Source organism: Culex quinquefasciatus, chromosome 2, assembly GCF_015732765.1.
Source record: "Culex quinquefasciatus strain JHB chromosome 2, VPISU_Cqui_1.0_pri_paternal, whole genome shotgun sequence".
NCBI lineage: Eukaryota > Metazoa > Arthropoda > Insecta > Diptera > Culicidae > Culex > Culex quinquefasciatus.
Window position 1 is genome coordinate 84,434,877 of NC_051862.1, and position 23,501 is coordinate 84,458,377.

The 23,501-nt window shown below is 37.9% G+C and overlaps 1 protein-coding gene across 22 annotated transcripts in view; it reads left to right on the top strand.

Annotated features, from left to right (window-relative positions):
* LOC6042527 (guanylate cyclase 32E) overlaps positions 1-22,519 on the top strand; it is an 87,740-nt gene extending 65,221 nt beyond the window's left edge. For 19 of the 22 annotated variants that reach the window (XM_038253637.1, XM_038253647.1, XM_038253640.1 and 16 more), the window contains 10 exons: positions 4,006-4,077; positions 8,195-8,340; positions 8,400-8,547; positions 8,714-8,725; positions 12,734-12,824; positions 13,325-13,512; positions 19,895-20,179; positions 20,241-20,511; positions 20,569-21,883; positions 21,941-22,166. In XM_038253637.1, the coding sequence (XP_038109565.1) occupies positions 4,006-4,077; positions 8,195-8,340; positions 8,400-8,547; positions 8,714-8,725; positions 12,734-12,824; positions 13,325-13,512; positions 19,895-20,179; positions 20,241-20,511; positions 20,569-21,883; positions 21,941-22,166 (2,754 nt within the window). Of the gene's footprint in view, positions 1-4,005; positions 4,078-8,194; positions 8,341-8,399; positions 8,548-8,713; positions 8,726-12,728; positions 12,825-13,324; positions 13,513-19,894; positions 20,180-20,240; positions 20,512-20,568; positions 21,884-21,940 lie in introns of all 22 variants that reach the window. The other 3 variants (XM_038253634.1, XM_038253653.1, XM_038253655.1) reach the window with 3 other exon arrangements.
* Positions 22,520-23,501: the final 982 nt, after the last annotated feature.

Sequence of the window (23,501 nt, forward strand, 5' to 3'; positions counted from 1 at the left end):
ATTCGGTAGAATTTTAAGGTACCTACCAATCGAGTTCCGTCTGGAACCAACGAGTTGGGGAACTGTTAGAATTCACAACATCTGGGATGGTTTCACCATGCCGTAACATGCTACGGAAAATCCGGCGGATGTGGAGCTGCTTCGTATCTGCGGCATTTGCGTTGATTAGTTTCAGCTTACGGCATGGGTTGGTTACAAATTACAGGTGGAAGCAAAAAATTACGGACTTCAAAGATGGCAAAAGTAATTCTGACAGATGGGTTAGCACGTTTAGACAACAAGTATTTTCAGTTAAATCAAAAAAGCTGGTCGAGTTGATTCAATTTTGTTTTGATTAGAAACAACGCAGAAATTTTGTTGTTTTTCCAAAACGGTTAGACAAATTTGAGCGAGTTAGTTCAACACAAAATTTAGAGTTGATTTAATAAAATTTGAGGCTTATTTCAACAAAACATCGTTTAGCTGAATCAAAAAAAGTTTTTGTTGATTCAAACAGGCCTGATTTTTTTGCGTGCAGTAGTTCCATATGAAAGTTAATTCGTGACGAAATAGTGAATGTAATCGCTGCCGGTTTGACGGATGATGCTGCTTTTCGGGTGAGAAACTTCCAATTGGAAATATGGAGCAGCCGTGACTGACTGGTTACGGTTTTTGCTTTGTAAGCGAATGATCCTGGGTTCGATTCCCATCTGCTCCAAACGAGAAATATCAGGAAATATGAATTTTTGAAACTCTAAACATGAACGAAACATTAAAGTCGCTCGAACCGGGGTTCGATCCCCCGTCCTTTGGATTGGTAGAATTAGGAATACTACTACTACAAACTATATACGTGCTGGGTCTTTGTCCATTTGACAAGGAATCGGAAGTGCTAAATAACGTTTGAATCCGATTGATGCAAACGTTCTTTAGGGCGGGGCTTGTCGATTCTAGCTAAAGTACCTCGCGCACGGCTAGCCTGCGTAGAAATGGGTCACCGAAGCTCGGCAGAGCTAACACCTACCAAATGCCTATGCGAGTTATTTGCATGTATAGGATTTAAAATCTAAAATACATGGAAACAACTCAATTTGTAAGAAGCGACCGCGTGGTCCCGTTTGGTTGGTTGCACACACACACACACACAGTAGTTCCATATGAAAGTTAAAGAAAAAAAATAAAAGTGCTTCGATTTGGCTCAATTTTTTTCTGGGGATTCCTTGATTAGACCCGTTTTTTTTTGTTTGGCCATTAGGGTGGCCTACGCCGTATTAGGGTGGTGCGAAATATGGCTATTTTAGTCGCAAAAACCACTTTTTTCAAAAAATCATAACTTCGCTCCATTTCAATCGATTTAGCTGTCTTGGGCGCAAATGAAAGATAATAAGTTTGACCTCCAAGTAAAAAAAGTGGAGTTTCAAAAATCTAGCCTAATATTTGAAAAAGTCTTATGAAAACATCAAATGCCGTTCTGACGGTGTCTGGACAAAGGAGCCTATATCTGAAAGTATTTTTAACGAATTCCTCGGGCAATTTTACATTACATATCAAAAATTGGGCGAGGTGCATTTACAGGATTCAGAGATATGATTTTTTGAAAATAAAATCCGGGGTTTTCGACGCACCGCGCGCGATAACGGAAAATTGATGAAATCGGCAAAAAATCAACTTTTTACTAAAACTGCGATAACTCGAAAATTTCTGCGATGCCCTATACATGTTAGGGTACCAAAATTTTCGTAACTGAAATACGCAACTTTTCGAGTTATCGCTGTTTTAGTGAAAAAAAGTTGACTTTTTGCCGATTCCTTCAATTTCCCGTTTTTGCACTCGGTGCGTCGAAAAACCCGGATTTTATTTACAAAAAAATAATGTGAACCTCGCTCAATTTTTGATTTGTTATGTAAAATTGTCCGAGGAATCCACTAAAAATATTTTCAGATAAAGGCTCTTTGGTCCAGACACCGTCAAAACGGTTATTTTTTCTTGGAAGTCAAACTTATCATCTTTTATTTGCGCCCAAGACAGCTAAAATCGGTTGAAATGGAGCAAAGTCTCATTCCTAATTGGAGCACTTTTGGTCTAAATCCCAAATAAACTCATCTTTTGAAAATACGCGCTGAAAGCATGAATTCACCCTATTTACAGTGAGTCAAATATTTGTCCGTACCCCCCCGTACGGAAAATGTTTGTGATATAAAAGTACATAAAATTCGACTAAAGTGCCATGTTTTGTACATCAATCGACGCGGCAGAATGTCCTCTTTAAGACACTGTCATTGGATTTGCAAAAAACTTTTTCTTAAAAAATACAAAAATAGTTTACTGAAAAAAGTAAAAAAAAAGGTCAAATAATTGTCCGTACCCCTAGTAAAAGTACAAAATCTGATCGATTCAAGTGAATTTATTTATGAAATGTTGTTTCTGTGTCAAATACTAGTACTTCTAGCCAGTTTGTGACAACTTTGAACTTCTGATAACTTTGTTTAGTTAGTTTATATTAAAAATTGTTTTAAATTTAGTATTTTTAAGTAAAACTTATCAAAACATAAGTTTATAAACAACTATTTTTATAAAATTGCTATTTTATGTTGTAAGAGTCTCTATTGAACAAGTTTCAACAATATTTGTTCAAAATATACATTGTTTTCATCTTTTTCATTGACATTTTTCGATCAAAAATACTGTTTCGGAACAATACCGTTGAACAATCCGGATTGTCCCGGAACCGGTATAACCCCTCGGGGGGAATTTTTTTGGTGGTCAGATAGAGGACAAAAAAACCCACCTCTTGCAATTTGAAGCATCCAATTTCGTCCACTACAGCCCGATGACGAGTCCCTAGTCTGAAATTTGAAATTTTAAAATTCCTCAAGCAAAACTCTCTGACCCAGGACGGTACAGAAATTCTCAGCACGGAAAGTGAAAATTTAAATTTTCAGACTAGGGACTCGTAATCGGGCTGTAGTGGACGAAATTGGATGCTTCAAATTGCAAGAGGTGGGTTTTTTTGTCCTCTATCTGACCACCACAAAATTTCCCACCGAGGGGTTATACCGGTTCCGGGACAATCCGGATTGTTTAACGGTATTATTCCGAAACAGTATTTTTGATCGAAAAATGTCAATGAAAAAGATGAAAACAATGTATATTTTGAACAAATATTGTTGAAACTTGTTCAATAGAGACTCTTACAACATAAAATAGCAATTTTATAAAAATAGTTGTTTATAAACTTATGTTTTGATAAGTTTTACTTAAAAATACTAAATTTAGACCAATTTTTAATATAAACTTACTAAACAAAGTTATCAGAAGTTCAAAGTTGTCACAAACTGGCTAGAGGTACTAGTATTTGACACAGAAACAACATTTCATAAATAAATTCACTTGAATCGATCAGATTTTGTACTTTTACTAGGGGTACGGACAATTATTTGACCTCTTTTTTTGACTTTTTTCAGTAAACTATTTTTGTATTTTTTAAGAAAAAGTTTTTTTGCAAATCCAATGACAGTGTCTTAAAGAGGATATTCTGCCGCGTCGATTGATGTAAAAAACATGGCACTTTAGTCGAATTTTATGTACTTTTATATCACAAACATTTTCCGTACGGGGGGGTACGGACAAATATTTGACTCACTGTATGCATTTTAAATATTCATCGTATTCGTCCAGCTACTCAAAATGTGTTGGATTGAACGTTCAGAGAGAAGAATCATAATGTTTGTTTGGGAGTGTGGGCGGCAACATGTTTGTTTTATTTTCACTCATTTGTAGGCCATGTTTATTAACTGCAATTCGACAGGATGTTTACGCACAGATCAACATGAGCGTTTCATTAGCTGAAATGATAGGAATTGGGCCAGATTGATAGAACATATCTTGGGTTTATTTTTGTTATGGAATTTGATCAATTTGAAAATTTGATTAGAAGTTGAGCTTGAGTGAAGAAAACTTTGCGGTTCTTCAAATTTTAATCAAACCAATTAAACATCTGATTAACCTTTCTTCCCTCCTCCTTAGGTCAACAAATATCTGGAGCTGCCACCGTTCAACTATCGCAACCCGCTCGTTTACTTTGGCGGTGTTAAGCAGGTAAATATTTATCAGCTGTAAATCATCATCATCATCATCGTCATAGCCATCGTGTTCCTGCCATCCTGCTACCGCCAAGTGCCATCCAATCGGACTAATCCAAACACCTCGTAAAATGACGCTCGGCGTCTGTGGTGGCAAGTGGGCCCATTCATGGATCCATTTTTGGGGGTGTGCTGTCTTGTTGCAAGTTTGTTTTAATTTATGACATTTTGGGGACCAGTGTGTCCTTAACTAATAATCATTCGATGATAGAACAGGTAAAAATCAATTGATGTGTCTGATCTTAAATACTGTTTAATTAAAAAAGAACAACAAATTAATATTTATGTGACAAGAAACCACAACCGTAACTATCTACAACAGACAGTAGTCCTTACCTCGGCTGCTTCTTTCTGGTCTAGGAAGGTTGGTTACGCAGAAGCTGAACATTAATTTAAATCAACATGTTTAACATCGTTTACCCCTGCTGCTCAAGAAGGTTCAAAGCAAGGTGGTAACTGAATTGCGCGTTGATTGCTGCGCGATGAATAGATTGGACAAATTGGCTTGTGGCATTCAACGTGCGGTTGTCACCACCCGAACGAGAGGTGTCCGCCCCTTCGGAAAAACCCCCTCGAACCCAACCCAAACGGCTAATGAGCCGAACTGGTGTACCGGTTGTTACCGGTACCGAGGTGGTTGATCGAAACTTGATTTAGCTCGTTAGACTGTGACTAGATGCAGATGCACGTTTCTTTTTCACTGCAAAATGCATAATCGATTTGACGTTGATGAAGTTTTGCTTTGAGGGGATGATTGCTGACGAAAAAAATCAGAACAGACCGAAAACAGCATTTTTTCTCCTTTCGTTGAAGCATGTTTCTTACTTTAAAATGTAACAACATGTGTCAACAAGGTGTCACCTTCAATTTGCTTCGCTGTCTTAATATTGTGGGAAGAAATACACCACAACATCTGTTGGTATCGCTTACCAACATCCGGTGTGATGTAGGGTTGTTTGCAACAGACGGAGGGTTGTTCGTTAACCCTTAACTGAGCAATATCTGAACATTGTTTTAGAACTTTTCATTTAAATGTGGCTTGTAGATATATCAGCCATATTAATTCATGACAATGTTGCCTAGCTATCAGAACTGAATCTCTTGATCCTTTAAAAAAATGGTTTATAAATTATGTTTAATTTATTTTTGCAAAATTGACCATAACAAGTTCTATTAACTTCAATAAAGTCTCAGGACAGTGTTACCAGACCATCAAACCTTATGAATTACATAAAAGTACAGAATGCTGGCTAGGAAAAGATTTTTATCAAAACAAACAACAAAAAAAAAATAAAAAAAAAAATAAATAAAAAAAAAAAAAATAAAAAAAATAAAAAAAAAAATAAAAAAAATTAAAAAAAAAAAAAAAAAATAAAGTTTTTAGAAATTTCACATAAGTGCTCATAACTTTTGACAGTGTTGCCAGATCGTCAATGTTCAATCGTCATTTCAAAGAAATTTAAAATTTTCTTCTAACAATGTTTAATATGATTGTTTTTTTTTGGTCGATCCCCACTTTTCTTACATCTTTCGGATTTGACAACTTTCAATTTAGCAAATAACTTTGAAAGGTAGAGTTAAGGGTTAAGGCAAACTTTTCACTGGTGATTGCAGTTAGTCAACCGCGTATGTGGGTGGGACGACTGCAACTAGCAGGGAAGACCATCATTGCAACAAGTTCTGCTGCCCCGTATGTTGTTGTTGTCCGGATCCTCCCTTCCTTTGCAGAAATGCATTCTCTAATATCCTTGGGATGAGATCCGCTTTTACTCAGTGGCTGGGTGACATCCAATCTGTATAATCAACACAACTTCCAGAAATTGCTTCGAGAGTTGCTTTTGCGACGGCATTTGGGATGACATTGATGGTATTGCCATTGATCGTCACGCTTGGGGAATATGGACTAGAATTTGCACCCGTCAGGAGCATCGTCTTGATTATGCGAAACATTTTTCATATTGATTTGTAGCGATATGGGGTGTGTTTGTCAGTGGTGGGTTCGTTGGTTGCATTGGGCAGTGAACTTGGGAAAAACTTATTTGTGCTATCTTTCTGTGTCCGGTAAACACTATCAATGCATTACAGATGGAGAATTGTTTGCTGTGCTATTTAAAGCCTTTATGACAAAGTTTAGCTTATTGGTTAAAACTCGACATCGCAGTATGTAAAAAACGATGAGCAATTCCAGCTCAAATCAGGAATTTTTCTGGTACTTTTGTACCCGACCCTCTCCGATTTCAATGAAACTTTGTAGATATGTTATCCTAGGCCTATATAAGCCATTTTTGTGTATATGGAGCCAATAGTACTCGAAAACAACATTTGAGAAGGGCGTAAGGTATTTAAATATTTTTGTATTTTGTAATTTAAAAATTACTGTATCTCGAAGCCGTTGCGTCGTATCAAAAAGTGGTCAAAGACAAACTTGTAGGAAATTGGACGGGCTTTCTGAAAAAAATACACTGAAACAAAAATACACGCCACATCTATGAGATTTTTTGATTTTTAAGTATAAAACTTAAATTTGAAGGTGATGTCACGATTTTTTTTCGTTCAAAATTTTTGAGAGAATAGCCTAAAATGTTACCAAAAGACTGACGAAAAATGCAGGATGGTATGTCTCTCCTAAAAAAATACAAAAATCATTTACTAAAACAGTTTTTTTGAAAAGTGGTCTAAACGTCAAAATTTTTAAAAACCGGTAGTGGCATTCGATTCCCTAGACAATTTTACATAAAAGTCTCCATATTGACCATTGTCCTAAGTCCAATCCTTGGAAAGATACAGCGGTTTTAAAAATAAAAATGTTGAAAAATCGGGTTTTTTGGTGGTTTTTGGCAATTTCTATATGACAGACTTGGTTTTTCAGCAATGTAGTTAAGCTTATATCTGTAAGCCCTTACATCCAATTGAAATGCTGTCAAAGACAAACTTATGGGAAATTGGACGAGCTTTCCGGTAAAAATATTTACGAGACTGAAAAATCAAGTCTGTCATATAGAAATTGCCAAAAACCATCAAAAAACCCGATTTTTCAACATTATTATTAAAACCGCTGTATCTTCCCAAGGATTGGACTTAGGACAATGGTCAATATGGAGACTTTTATGTAAAATTGTCTAGGGAATCGAATGCCACTACCGGTTTTTTAAAATTTTGACGTTTAGACCACTTTTCAAAAAAACTGTTTTAGTAAATGATTTTTGTATTTTTTTAGGAGAGACATACCATCCTGCATTTTTCGTCAGTCTTTTGGTAACATTTTAGGCTATTCTCTCAAAAATTTTGAACGAAAAAAAATCGTGACATCACCTTCAAATTTAAGTTTTATACTTAAAAATCAAAAAATCTCATAGATGTGGCGTGTATTTTTGTTTCAGTGTATTTTTTTCAGAAAGCCCGTCCAATTTCCTACAAGTTTGTCTTTGACCACTTTTTGATACGACGCAACGGCTTCGAGATACAGTAATTTTTAAATTACAAAATACAAAAATATTTAAATATCTTACGCCCTTCTCAAATGTTGTTTTCGAGTACTATTGGCTCCATATACACAAAAATGGCTTATATAGGCCTAGGATAACATATCTACAAAGTTTCATTGAAATCGGAGAGGGTCGGGTACAAAAGTACCAGAAAAATTCCTGATTTGAGCTGGAATTGCTCTAATAAAAATTAAAATGTTAGCATAATGTTTCAAATTAATCATTTCTACCAACACTTTTTGAATTGAATTGGCTTCGAGATACTAAGTGTTTAGTAAACTTAAATTTATTAAAACCAAATTTCAAACCGTTCTGTGAAATAAGCATTTTTTAAGCAAGCACCACGCGTCTCCTTTGAAAACAGAAAGCTAGACAACTTGATTGAGCATATTGCATTGGTAAGTGTAAAATTGTAGGTATGAGCTGCATAAATGCGTAATAAAAATAATAACAATGACATTGTATTATAAAATCAATACATAGTACCAATAACCCCCTTCACACAAAGTCATGATTGATCAGACGATTACCATCCCCATACATACAAAAAAAAAACACGCACTTCATCACTTCCGTCTCACTTGGCAGATCCGCGCTGAGGCTGCTTATCTGTACGACGCGGTCCATTTGTATGCAAATGCGCTGCTGCGGGTCCTGCTGGACGGTGGCAACCCCCGGAACGGCACCGCCATCATCGAGGCGATCAAGGGCCGGGCGTACATGAGCGCCATGGGGTAAGTTCCCTGAAAATTATCTTTTTTTCAAATTCTGGTTAAATTATGTTATTTTTCAGCTATTTGATCCATATCGATGAAAACGGTGACGCGACGGGAAATTACACCATCCTGGCCAGAAAACCCATCCCTTCTGCCTCCCTGGAGAGAGAATACGGACTGTTTCCGATCGGACGGTTCAGCACGCCTAGTGTTGACACCATACCCGTAAGTGTAACTCTTGATAGTCACCCACTCTAAGCTACAGCTATTGGTAGAAGTAAATTTGAAATTTAAAAAAATGCTTCTCTTTCATTTGCGCTCGCGTAAAAATCAAACAACAAATACACACACAAACAAACCCACACAAATCTTTCACCAACGGGGGCTTTAGTTCCAGGTTCAGGTGAGTCGTCGTCGTTTTATGAATGACTTCACCCCCTCCTCCTCTCTTTTTTGTTTTGAAGTCTGATCCTAGCACGTTTCCCCCAAATACCTGCCCCTACTTTGTCTGTCTCCTTGTTGGATTTTAGATCTCGTTACAACATCACACCGTCCGGACATTATCGTGCTTCATTTTATGGTCATCGTTTTAGGATATTTTTAGCTTTTTAGATTTCATAGATTTGCGTTTTAGCGGTTGCTTGACGTTTGTTCCTTGGAAGAAGTAATTATTAGATAATTGAGTCGTGTATCTACATCCACATATTCAGACGGGTTTTACTAAACAAATTGTGTCTTCAGTTATTGTTAAGATTTTAAGACGATTCGGAAACACATCAAACTATAAACAACAATGTAAAAACACACCCTTTTCTCTTTTTTCGTCTCTAGATGAGGTATAAACTTGAAAAAAGCAAAAAAAAAGAAAAGTGAAATGTGTCACAATTTTATGGAAATATTTTGATTCATTGCTGCCTGAAAAGGAAAAAAAAATTTCAGGAAAGACAGAAACTTTTTAATGAGAATCAATTCATTGGAGAAAAACCATACGGTCCTGCCTAAATATTTTTCAATTATTCAAAGTGCACGCGTTTCTTCATGATCCCCTCGAGTTGAGCCTGCGAAGTCATTTTTGTCATTTTTTGTGAGTCAGACAAATTGATTGTATGTGGGTAATTCTCCGCCAACTCACACAGCAGTTGCCCCGACCCCTCTTCGATTTGCGTTAAACTTTGTCCTAAGGGGTAACTTTTGTCCCTGATCACGAATCCGAGGTCCATTTTTTGATATCTCGTGACGGAGGGGCGGTACGACCCCTTCCATTTTTGAACATGCGAAAAAAGAGGTGTTTTTCAATAATTTGCAGTCTGAAACGGTGATGAGATAGAAATTTGGTGTCAAAGGGACTTTTATGTAAAATTAGACGCCCGATTTGATGGCGTACTCAGAATTCCGAATGAACGTATTTTTCATCGAAAAAAACACTAAACAAGTTTTAAAAATTCTCTCATTTTCCGTTACTCGACTGTAAAAATTTTTGGAACATGTCATTTTATGGGAAATTTAATGTACTTTTCGAATCTACATTGTCCCAGAAGGGTAATTTTTCATTTAGAACAAAATTTTTCATTTTAAAATTTCGTGTTTTTTCTAACTTTGCAGGGTTATTTTTTAGAGTGTAACAATGTTCTACAAAGTTGTAGAGCAGACAATTACAAAAATTTTGATATATAGACATAAGGGGTTTGCTTATAAACATCACGAGTTATCGCGATTTTACGAAAAAAAGTTTTGAAAAAGTTACTTTTTGCGTTTCTCTTTGTTTTGTCGTCCGTGTCTGTCGCGGGTGACCATGAATGGCCATGATAGATGACGACCAACTTTTCAAAACTTTTTTTAGAACATTGTTACACTCTAAAAAATAACCCTGCAAAGTTAGAAAAAACACGAAATTTTAAAATGAAAAATTTTGCTCTAAATGAAAAAATGACCCTTCTGGGTCAATGTAGATTCAAAAAGTACATTAAATTTCCCATAAAATGACATGTTCCAAAAATTTTTACAGTCGGGTAATGGACTGTTTTTTTCGATGAAAAATACGTTTTTTCGGAATTCTGAGTATGCCATCAAATTGGGCGTCTAATTTTACATAAAAGTCCCTATGATACCGAATTTCTATCTCATCACCGTTTCTGGCTGCAAATTATTGAAAAACACCTCTTTTTCGCATGTTCAAAAATGGAAGGGGTCGTACTGCCCCTCCGTCACGAGATATCAAAAAACGGACCTCGGATTCGTGATCAGGGACAAAAGTTACCCCTTAGGACAAAGTTTCACGCAAATCGAATAGAGGTCGGGGCAACTGCTGTGTGAGTTGGCGGAGAATTACCCTATTACGAATTGTAAAAATATTTAAAATACCTACGCCCTTCTCAAATGGCATTATCGAGTGAAGCCGGCTCCATATACACAAAAATGGCTAAGTTCGATAACATGTTTACAAAGTTTCATTTAAATCTGAGAGTGTCGGGAAAAAATAACTCAAAAAATTCCTGATTTGGGATGGAATTGCTCAATAGTTGAAATTACACGCCAGAATTTCAGCATTTCAATGAAAAATCAATTGGAAAATGCATGTAAACTCGTACAATTGTCAAAAATGTAGAACTTGACGAAAATATTATATTTTTGGCGAATAAAAACCTTTTAGCGTTTTTGTGCATCAAAAATTCCACAAAATTCAAAAGATTATTGAATCAACCCAAACATGCTTAAAAATGATTCTTAACGCAGCCTTATTTTTTTAAATTTCGAAATTTATTTAAAAATTATATGGTTCAAAAATATTTCAAACGAACTATTATCTCTATTTTTGAATCAAATTTTAGTAAGATTTTTATAATTTAAAATCGGTAAGGAAAATATCAGGAGTTTCAGGAGGTCCAGTTTTAGTTTTTGTATGTTTTTAAAACCGCCTTGAGTCAGGTGTGTTCTAAAACACATTAAAAGAAACAAAAAAAATTATTTGATTTTTTTAATCCAAATATTTGGTTATGTTACCATGACAGATTAGTTTGTGTCGTATAAACACTTTACCAGCAAGGTGAAACATAACTAAAACTACACCCAAAACTGGGCATCGGTATACGAGAGGATAAAGATCATGGTTCGGTATTAAAAAGGCACTTTGAACGGACGGAGAGGATGAATCCCGATAAATTGTACTCGAAGGTTCATTTTCCAAAAAAAAAAATCACCCTTAAAAAAAGTGAGACTCGAACCCGAGACCTTCGGTATATAGAACTGCTTCTTTGCCGTATCGGCCACCACGGTTCGGTGATTAAGTGGCGGTTATTTGTTCATATCTGGAGTTTTTTTTGAAAAGGTCCAATAAACCAAATTTCCAGTTTTTGCTTTTTGAGTGTTTTTAGAACCGCCTTGAGTCAGGGGTATTAAAAAACACCCAAAAAGCAAAAACTGTAAATTTGGTTTATTGATCCTTTTCAAAAAAAAAAAAAAAACTCTAGATATAAGCCACTCAATGTGATGAACTGTTTTAATGAACGAATGAACACGATTTGTTGTTTTTGTAGCGTGAGAGGTCTTCACTCTCGCCAAATCGTCGCTTGTGTGCTCTTGTGACACGTCTGCTGTAATGAGATAGGACGTGTCACAAGATAGCACACAAACGACGAAATAGTACTTTCCTCTCGTTTCTTTTCGAAAGGACTATCCGCAAACGAAAAAAAAACGAAACTATTGGCACTACGCCCCCCGGGGCATGGCCTTCCTCTAACGTGGGATTTCTGCTCCAGCGCCTCTGACGAGACAGGAGAAACCGGGACCGACGTTTTACTTCACCATCCGATAGAAGCTCAGTGGATAAGGCGGGAATCGAACCCGCGTCTCATAGCATCATCTGGATCGGCAGCCGAAGCCGCTACCCCTGCGCCACGAGACCCACTATCCGACTACCGCACGGAGTTTAAATTTGGGTGTACAAGTGACATTTTTTCCTATATTTTTTCAAGTATAGGGTAGAAGTTGATTGGTTTTAAACTGAATGATAAATGGATACCAATCAGTTTCCCACAACTCTTAAACTAATGTGTCGTAACTTTAATATTGGGCCCATATTTCACACGACACCATATTGGCATACTTTCCTTGGGCATCATTTTCCTCTCTTCGCAAATGGGCCCCGGAAGAAAAGGCAATCATTAGTCCTATCCATCACCGCAAACCTCTTTGATGTCACCCGGCCTGTTGTTGACATTGTTTTTTTTTACGTTGCTTCTTGTGTTCTGTTCTGGTGCTGTGAGTGTTTTTGCCATTGTCACGTACCTTTTCACTTTGTTGTCGTTATTGTCCCACGTTTCAGTGCGTGACCGTGCGTGTGACTTTTCACACGTCCTCCCAAACTGACCGCGTTTTTTTTCTTTCCTCTTTTGCTTCTCTTCTCTCTTTTCAGGACATCAAGCTTTTCGATGCCATCGATTGGGTGGGGTCAGGACCACCCACAGCTGAGCCACGCTGTGGCTTTCGTGGCGAGAAGTGTATTAGTGAGTATTGTGGAGGATTTTAATGTTGGGGACCTGCTGGAAGGTGGACACTGGATCTGACTTTAATGACCACGATTTGTCAATTTGTTTGAGTAGGCCCCTAATCAATAACCGTCACGTGCTTGCTTACGCGGGAAAAGTTCTCTGGAAAAAATACTAATTTTAAGGAGAAATTTTATTGGAAAATTATGTGATCACAAAATAACTATGTATGTTGAAAACTGACACATCAATCGACTGATTTATTGTTAAATTAAAATTACAAAACATATTTCACAGAGAACTGCTCACTAAGGGGTGGATTTAGTATTGTAATTTATGGTAATTTATGTCCACCGATAGCATCAATCTGTCATCAGTGCTTAAAGGCCGAATTGCTTTTGATTACTTAAACTGTTGGGTTCCATACTTCCCCGTCGATTAACTATCCAAATTCGTCCCCAAATGTATTCACCCATATCCATTATTCATGACATTCTCCCTTTTCCGTTTCTGTTCAGGTTACACCGGCGAGATTTCGGCCGGGATTGCCGGCGCGGCCCTGCTTCTGCTCGGGGTGGTGTCGCTGGTGCTTTATCGTAACTGGCGCTACGAACAGGAGCTGGACAGTCTGCTGTGGAAGGTGGACTTTCGGGACATTCAGATGCACGAAAACGAGAAGGAAAATGCGGGTCAGAAAATGACGAGGGTAAGTGGAACTGTTGTTCGCTCTGGGTCACGTTTTTTTTCCCGGTTCAAACTTGGGGAAAGTATTTCATGAAAAGAAGAATTGGGGAAAAAATGTCCTCTGGAAGTATGAAAGCATCTGACAACGCGCTGTCGGTTGATACATGTGTCGATTTAAGTATGATTTATGGCCGATGACGATTGTAGTATACTAGTAGAGTAGGTCGGCGATATTTTCTTTTCCTCACTTTGGGCAAGGATTTGGACAGGGAGGGGTCGTGTTTGTTGAATCAAGCTTTGTCAGATTATGGGACCATTAAAATTAATTTGTTTTTGATGGGTTTGGAGCGCTCCCTTCATCTTTCTTAGATTAGGGGTGAATTTAGAATTTCTGGATCCCGCGGATACAATTGCTCGTACAGAAAATGAATCATTTAAACTAATTTCCCAAGCGCCAGAGTTGCGTTTAGGAAAAACTAAATAATAATGTTTTATAGCATAATGAAACAAAAATTTTCAAAAAATCTCAATTCATAACTATGTATTTTTATGCAGTATACTGTTTATAATCGCATACTTGTCCCAGGTTAAATCTTGGATTTTTTTTTAGAAATTAAGATCAAATAGCTAAATTTGCCAGAGAGAGTTTCAGAATCGAACAAAATTGAGTTTTTTGTTTTTTAATAGTCTTCAGTCTTGAGATAAAAAATGTGTCTTATCCAAATCTGCTCATACGTAATTATCTCATAAACATCCTACCGAGCAGACCAGAATGACTACTTTTCGCTCAATGTGATGTTGAAAAAAAAATGGGAGCGAAGCTTTTAAATTTCAGAATAACTGTGATGGTAGGACGATTGTTTTGCAAAATTGCCCAAAAGATAATAATGCTTTCTGGGCAGTATATTTACTGTGTCACTGATTTAGATGAGTTCTAGATTTATTTTCAAAACAACTTTTGTGCTATGAATTTCGTGTATTAATCTAGAGTTATTCTCTAGAATCTTGCTATTTTTTTTGTTGGGTATACAGTTCAGACTCGATTATCCGAAAGCTTCGGAAAAATTTCACTTCGGATAATCGAATCACGATTTTTTTAGTTGTCTAATTTTTGATTGTTGAACTTGAGAATGACCCTTAAACTACGTTAAAGTGATTTAGATTTTTTTGATTCAAGATGGCGGCCAATATGGCCGCGACGAAATATTGAAAAAATGCATTTAATTATCTAATAGGCAATCAACTATTAAAATTTGACTAAAATGGGGTCGCAGAACCAGAATTTGATGTTTAAAACAAGAAAAAGAAATAAAAACAAAAAAAAGTTCGTGATTCGATTATTCGAAGTCTCATACAAACCTTTGGATAATCGAACCTCGGATAATCGAAACTTCGGATAATCGAGGCTTCGGATAATCAAGTCTGGACTGTACTTTGTTCTTCGAAAAAAAAAAAAAAAATGCCAGTTTGCATAAGAGCAATTCAAGCTCAAATCAGGAATTTGTGTGGTACTTCTGTATCCGACCTGCCAAGACATGTTATCCTAGGCCTATATAAGCCATTTTTATATGTAGGCAATTGTACTCGAAAATAACATTTGAGAAGGGCGTAAGTTATTAAAATGTTTTTTTTTTTTTTTATATATTTTGTAATATGAAAATTACTTTAACTCGAAGCCATTGTTACATCGTATCAAGATGTGGTCAAACTGAAACTTGTAGGAAATTGAACGGGATTTCTGACAAAAAAATACACTGAAAAAAAGACATGCCATTTTGAGATTTTTCAATTTTTTAGTTTAAAAGTAAAATTTTAAGGTGGTGCCATTTTGTTCTAATTTTTTGAGGAAATAACCTGAGATGATACAAAAAGACTCATGAAAAATGCAGGGCGGTATGTATCTCCTAAAAAATACGTAAATCGTTTTCTAAAACGATAGTTTATGAAAAGTGGTCTAAACGTCAATATTTTCTTAAACCGATAGTGGGAATCGATTTCCAGACCATTTAACATAAAATTCTCCATATTGACTATTGACGTATGTCCAATCCTTGTAAAGATACAGCGGTTTTAAAATTTAATTTTGAAAAAATAGTTTTTTGGTGGTTTTTGCCAAATTCTATATGGGTATTCTCTACCAACTCACACGAAATCGGGAAAAGTTGCCCCGACTCCTCTTCGATTTACGTGAAACTTTGTCCTAAGGGGTAACTTTTGTCCCTGATCACGAATCCGAGGTCTATTTTTGATATCTCGTGACGGAGGGGCGGTACGACCCCTTCCATTTTTGAACATGCGAAAAAAGAGGTGTTTTTCAATAATTTGCAGCCTGAAACGGTGATGAGATAGAAATTTGGTGTCAAAGGGACTTTTATGTAAAATTAGACGCCCGATTTGATGGTGTAATCAGAATTCCGAAAAAACGTATTTTTCATCGAAAAAAACACTAAAAACGTTTTAAAAATTCTCCCATTTTCCGTTACTCGACTGTAAAAAATTTTGGAACATGTCATTTTATGGGAAATTTAATGTACTTTTCGAATCTACATTGACCCAGGAGGGTCATATTTTCATTTAGAACAAAATTTTTCATTTTAAAATTTTGTGTTTTTTCTAACTTTGCAGGGTTATTTTTTAGAGTGTAACAATGTTCTACAAAGTTGTAGAGCAGACAATTACAAAAATTTTGATTTATAGACATAAGGGGTTTGCTTATAAACATCACGAGTAATCGCGATTTTACGAAAAAAAGTTTTGAAAGAGTTGGTCGTCATCGATCATGGCCGTTCATGGTCACCCGCGACAAACACGGACGACGAAACAAAGAGAAACGCAAAAAGTTACTTTTTCAAAACTTTTTTTCGTAAAATCGTGATAACTCTTGATGTTTATAAGCAAACCCCTTATGCCTGTATATCAAAATTTTTGTAATTGTCTGCTCTACAACCTTGTAGAACATTGTTACACTCTAAAAAATAACCCTGCAAAGTTAGAAAAAACACGAAATTTTAAAATGAAAAATTTTGTTCTAAATGAAAAAATGACCCTTCTGGGTCAATGTAGATTCGAAAAGAACATTAAATTTCCCATAAAATGACATGTTCCAAAAAATTTTACAGTCGAGTAACGGAAAATGGGAGAATTTTTAAAACTTTTTTAGTGTTTTTTTCGATGAAAAATACGTTTATTCGGGATTCTGAGTACGCCATCAAATTGGGCGTCTAATTTTACATAAAAGTCCCTTTGACACCAAATTTCTATCTCATCACCGTTTCAGGCTGCAAATTATTGAAAAAACACCTCTTTTTTCGCATGTTCAAAAATGGAAGGGGTCGTACCGCCCCTCCGTCACGAGATATCAAAAAACAGACCTCGGATTCGTGATCAGGGACAAAAGTTACCCCTTAGGACAAAGTTTCACGCAAATCGAAGAGGGGTCGGGGCAACTGCTGTGTGAGTTGGCGGAGAATTATCCATATGACAGACTTGACTTTTTCAGTCTCGTAATTATTTTTACCGGTAAACTTGTCCAATTTCCCATTATTTTGTCTTTGACAGTTTTTTAATTTGACTCGTTTTAATTTTTTCATGAGCTTATTTACCATCTAAGTTTCTACCACACTAAAAAAATATACTACCTATTTCATGTTATGAGCAATGTAATTAAGCATATTTCTGTAAGCCCATACATCCAATAGAAATGCTGTCAAAGCCATTTTGGACGAAATTTGACGACCTTTCCGGTGAAAATATTTACGAGACTAAAAAATCATGTCTGTCACATAGAAATTGCCAAAAACCACCAAAAAGCCAATTTTTGAACATTTTTATTTTTAAACCCACTGTATCTTTATAAGAATTGGACATAGGACTATGGTCAATATGGAGAATTGATGTCTTTAGAATCGATTCCCACTATCGGTTTTTGAAAATTTTGACGTTTAGACCACTTATAAAATGCTTTAGTAAATGATTTTTGTATTTATTTAGGAGAAACTTACCACCATGCATTTTTCGTGTGTCTTTTTGTGACATCTTATGCTATTTCCTCCAAAAATTTGAACGAATAAAAATCGTGGCATCACCTTAAAATTTAACTTTTTAAACTAAAAATTGAAAAATCTCTATTATTTTTATTTCATCTAATCTATCTAATCTAATCTAACACAAACGCAGCCAGTCCGATGAAAGCATGCTGGAAAGTCTTGTGATTAGATTACGCCCCAAGCACTTTTCTTGTCAATATTAATAATTGCAATACATCCGAGATCACCCGAAAATGTAATACAAAAATTAAAGTGGCCAGCCCTACTGCGTTGTGTTTACCGCAGAGAGGATTCTGTGAACGGATCACATTCCACAGAACCTACAGGGGAGGAAGGATGCGCGGACATACCGTACCAAACGCTCCGGATCAGTTAGGTGTGTTGTGTTAGTTTAAATTTGGCAGATAATTATATTTTTAGGGGGAAGTGGAATTGGGTAAAATGGGATTAAGGAATGGGAAAGTTAGGAAGGGGTAGGAGGGCTATTGAATTTATAGTATAATAATATAAGGGAATATAATCATTTAGCAAATAATGATGGAAAGCTCTCACCAAGAATCAGCAAAAAAATCTCTATTATTTTTATTTCAGTGTATTTTTTTTATTCATAAAATTGTTTGTTTAGGTTCCCTTAGCTGTAAGTTAACTGGTTCGGACCGGGTTTTAGTTGTAATTTACATTTTAACTTAAGGCTATAGGAAATTAATAGTTTAACCGAGTTCTCGCTGAGTATCTTGCCGAGTTCTTTGAAGAAGGGGATCAGAGGACAGTGCATTTTTTCTAGAAAACCAAATCCGACATAAACTACGAAAAATTACGTTTTTTTCTAACTTTGCAGGGTTACATTTTAGAGTATAACAATGTTCTGACTCGTGCATTGCGAGAATCAGATAAGTGTCCAAAGTAGAACCATAATTTGGTTAGCAATACGTCGTAACATCCAACACTTATTCGTGTTTTCTCTAAAACAAAACGTATTTTCATTGTTCTTTCAGCATTTTTGAAGCTGAATATTCGTAAAATCAACGAGAATCGATTGAATAGCTGCTTGGCGCTTAACATTCCAACGCCCAAGGCTCCAAAAAAGTTGGAACGGTAACTTCAACTCGCTGGTTCTCGGGCATAACTTAACCAATCAAGATGATTCTTCTTTCCAGTGATTTGTTAGGATGTCTAGATGATTCTAGAACTTCAAAGATCTTAATTTGATCAAATATGTAATTTTTGCGATCAAAAACATCGTTCCAACTTTTTTTTTCGCGTGTAAAAAAAATTCGCCAAAAATTTCGCGGAGGCAGTCGTTTTGATAAAGGTGGAACGATGTTTTCGGACGCAGAAATTACAGATTTGTTCAAATCAAGTTCTGCAAAATTTTAGGATCATCTAGACATTCCTACAAATCACTGGAAACAAGAATCGTCCCGATTGGTTGAGTAATGCCCGAGAACCAGCGAGTTGAAGTTACCGTTCCGCCTTTTTTGGGAGGCCTGGGCGTCCGTGTAAGTTGGACATGCGTTGGGAGTTCCAGTGTTAAGACGTTCAAGTGATCATTTCAGGGGGGTAGGATTGAAATTTTCAAAAAGTATCCAAGTAGTTTATAGATGGTCTCATAATAGAATACTGTTTATGAAACGCATTTCTTTCGATTACTAGTGCTAAAAACACAGTAAAAAAATGTGTGAATTTGGAATGTGTACAATTTTAAGGCATAATATTACCTCTTTTATGATTCAATATTTCCTGAGCTTTGGTGGCAAAAGAGATGTGCCTATTACCAGGTGTTAGTTTATCTCAGAAAATGTGTTATTTTACTCATTTTTGTCTATTTGTACCTTCTACAGAGAAATCTCTTTTTACGCGATGCGTTACGTTTTTTTTAATTTGTCGGTTTCTCTGGAACTACGCAACATTTTTGCAATCTTTTTAAAGCAATTTGTAGGTTTTGTTCAAATCTACAAAATGTAACAATATTGTATGGATTAAGAGAAATCAACGAAACAAAGGCGTAAAAATACTGTGTAAAAAGAGGTTTCTCTGTACCTTATAATGAGTAATTCCTAATTTTGCACTATAATTAAAATAATTTTACATCATAAATCAAGAAATATTCAACCTTCCAATGCACTTTTCAAATCTACACATTTTTTACTGTTAGAATCTGCAATTCAATCAAACCATCCAGCTTGGTTTCACCAAAACAAACAGATGGGACACCACGTAACGAAATCACCCCCCAAAAGTTATGTTAATGCAATTCCGGTCTATTTTCACCAAGTCCAAATAACAGAGGAGGGCTCCCGAAATATTACAAAATCATGTAAATTCACTCATCCCTAACTTCTTCTTCTCATCCCGCAGACCACTCACCCGCTGATCCGAACCAGCCAGGTCAGCCTGAGCTCGAACCCCGACACGGACTTTCGGTACACGACCATCTTCGCGCCGATCGGGATGTACCGGGGGCAGCTGTACGCCATCAAGAAGGTGCGCAAAAAGAGCATCGACATCACGCGCGAGATGAAGAAGGAGCTGAAGCTGCTGCGGGACATGCGCCACGACAATCTGAACGCGTTCATCGGGGCGTGCACGGAATCGCCGAACATCTGTATCATCACGGAGTACTGCACGAGGGGAAGTTTGAAGGTTGGTTTGACTTCGTCTTCGCGTAACTTTTGAAACTAACCCATGGTTTTTTTTTTTTCAGGACGTTTTGGAGAACGAGGACGTGAAGCTGGACAACATGTTCAACGCGTCGCTGGTGGCGGACATTCTGAGGGGGATGATCTACCTGCACGATTCGCCGCTGCGCTTTCACGGCACGTTGCGCACCTCCAACTGTCTGATCGACTCGCGGTGGGTGGTGAAGTTGAGCGACTTTGGGCTGTACGCATTTAAGCAGGGCGCGGACGATCTGGCGGCGATCGGTGAGAAGGCCGAGAAGGAGAAGCAGGAGAAGGAACCGCTGAACTGTGAGAGTGAGTGGGGAGTTGGGTTGGCGTTGAATTTTTGGAGTAACGAATCATTCATTTTAGAACTACTGTATCGGGCTCCAGAGCTGCTCCGAGCAGGTCCCGCAACCTGCGTTCCCGGTACACCCAAGGGTGACATCTACTCGTTCGGGATCGTTCTGTATGAAATCTTCACTCGCCGGGGTCCGTTCGGTGAGATTGAGTGCAGTCCGGCAGAGTGTCTACAGCGAGTGATGCACCCACTGGTTCCAAATACCCCGTTTCGGCCGGCCATCCAACCGCTGGAGACGACGTTCGATTGCGTGCGGGAGTGTCTGAAGGAGTGCTGGTCGGAGAGGCCGGAGGAACGGCCGGACTTCAAAACTATTAGAAATAAGCTGCGCGTGCTTCGGAAGGGCATGAAGCCGAACATTTTCGACAACATGATGGCGATGATGGAGAAGTACGCGAACAATTTGGAACAGCTGGTTGACGAGCGGACAGATCAGCTGCAGGAGGAGAAGAAGAAGACGGAGGCGCTGCTGCTGGAGATGCTTCCGCGGCCAGTCGCCGAGCAGCTCAAGCGCGGCCACAAAGTCGAAGCCGAGAGCTACGATCTAGTCACGATTTACTTTAGCGATATTGTCGGCTTCACTTCGATGTCAGCGGAGAGCACTCCACTGCAGGTGGTTGACTTCCTGAACGACCTGTACACCTGCTTCGACTCGATCATCGGGCATTACGACGTTTACAAGGTGGAAACGATTGGCGACGCGTACATGGTAGTGTCCGGACTCCCGATCCGGAACGGGCTAACCCACGCCGCCGAGATCGCCTCGATGTCGCTGCAGCTGCTGGACGCCGTGTCGGAGTTCAAGATTCGCCATCGACCCAACGACACGCTCTACCTGCGCATCGGAATCCACTCGGGCCCGGTCTGCGCCGGCGTCGTCGGACTTAAAATGCCACGCTATTGCCTCTTCGGGGACACGGTAAACACGTCGTCCCGCATGGAATCGACGGGACTCCCGCTCAAAATCCACTGCAGTCTACAAACCAAAGAAATTCTCGACAGTCTCGGGGGATATCACTTTGAGGAGCGCGGCCTCATCCCGATGAAGGGCAAGGGCGATCAGCGCACCTTCTGGCTCGTCGGAGAAGATCCGGAAGCGCGCGCCAAGCGAACCCAGGAACGGGTCGAGCGACGCGGATCGCGAGCGCTGAACAAGTACATCGGAATGCTCAAGCAGCAGCAGAATAATGCCGCAGGAGTGCGGAGTTCACTCAAAACGCGAGGGATGTTCCCGCGTAACTCACTGCCACGTTCATCTAGTCTAGAGTCGCCGAAGAGGCTGCGCTTTGCGAGTGGGTCGATGCTGGAACAGCATCGGTATCATCGGTAAGCTTACAAAAAACAAAGAATTAAAAACAAAATCTAACCTTAAATTCTTTTCAGCTACAGTGACGACGCCCTGATGGAGGTCATCTCGGACAGCAGCACGCGCAAGTCGGACAACAGCCTGACGGACACGACGGCGGAGGACCTGGCGTCGTCCTGTCCGTGCATCGACCACCTAGGAATGATGAGCAGCGATCGGTTTCTGGTGCAGCAGCACCAGCACCAGCAGCTGGTCTGTCCGACGGTTACGACGCCGCTGCTCACCAACACCGTGGCCACTTAGTCGCGTTTTAAGCAAACAAACAAACTATAGAAGTTGTATCTAGTCATTAACAGTTACACAGGAGTCATATGTTCAAGTTGATGTGATAAAGCATAATCATAAAGTGGTTTTAATGTAAGCGGGATTGAACGGCATAGCGGAGCGGATTATGTGTGGGTACCTAACTTGGTGTGAAATTGATGGAAGGCTAGTGTTGAAATGAAATTCGAAAACGAAAAACTAACGAAACGGATAGGCTCAAGCAAGCAAACGAAAAATTCAAAATTTAAACTAATCATAAGAAGAAAGTATAACAAAAATATGTGTAGTTATGAACGTACTTCAATACATGGCTTGATGTGATCAAACTAAAACTAGGTTGTTTATTTATTTTTTATCATAATTACCTTCCCCAAGCTAGTATTTTTTCATTCAACTAAATAACACGCCAAATCCCCGGCGTGACATATTGTTCCGAATATTGTCGGTTGATTTCAATAAATTTTCCGAAAAGATTTGCTTTTGGACGACTCGCGACCAGAATTAGTTGCAAGCGGATTCGGATAATTTTGCGATCCAGACTTATTGACTTCGCCTCCAATCCTGCTTTTTTAAAATAATCATAATTCATCGACTTCATCTGACTCCAACTACATTTCCCATACAATATTGTTAAAAATTAGTGTAATCCAGCTTGTCAAATTTTGCTAACTCCGAATCCTAATTCCATGAAAAGACTCGACTTCACAGCCTTGAAAAATAGTTATGCCTTGCTGTTTCCACATTCGAGCAGTGCATGAGCCACAACAAACAATCAAAGAGTAATTCTTATGAAAAAAATCGTATTTTTTTTTTGCAAAAAGTGCTTTCAAAAATACTCGATTGAGTTTCTGGGGTTTAAACTGTGAAAAACTGGTATGGTTAAAATCATCAATTGGTTAAATTCTGATAACTCGTGTGTATTTTTGTTAACTTTGTAGAACATTGATAAACTTTAAAGTGTAACTCTGTAATTGTAACCTTACAGAGTTACACTTCAAACACGTAGTTTGAAAATGAAATATTTTGTTTAAATGAAAAAAATATTGTGTGTTCGAAAAGAACATTAAATTTCACATAAATGACATGTTTCACGATTTTTGACTTTTGAGTAACATTATTCTGAGTAAGCCATCAAATCGGGCGTCCAATTTTACGCAAAAATCCGTTTGACACCAAATTTCTATCTCTTCCTAGATCTGTTCACGGTTTCGAGCTACGATTCACTAATAAACGTGTCTTAGTAGATATCCAGGAAATGATTTCATAATGAAAAATAATCAAAGTTTATTCGTGATAAGGGCCAAATTTACCCCT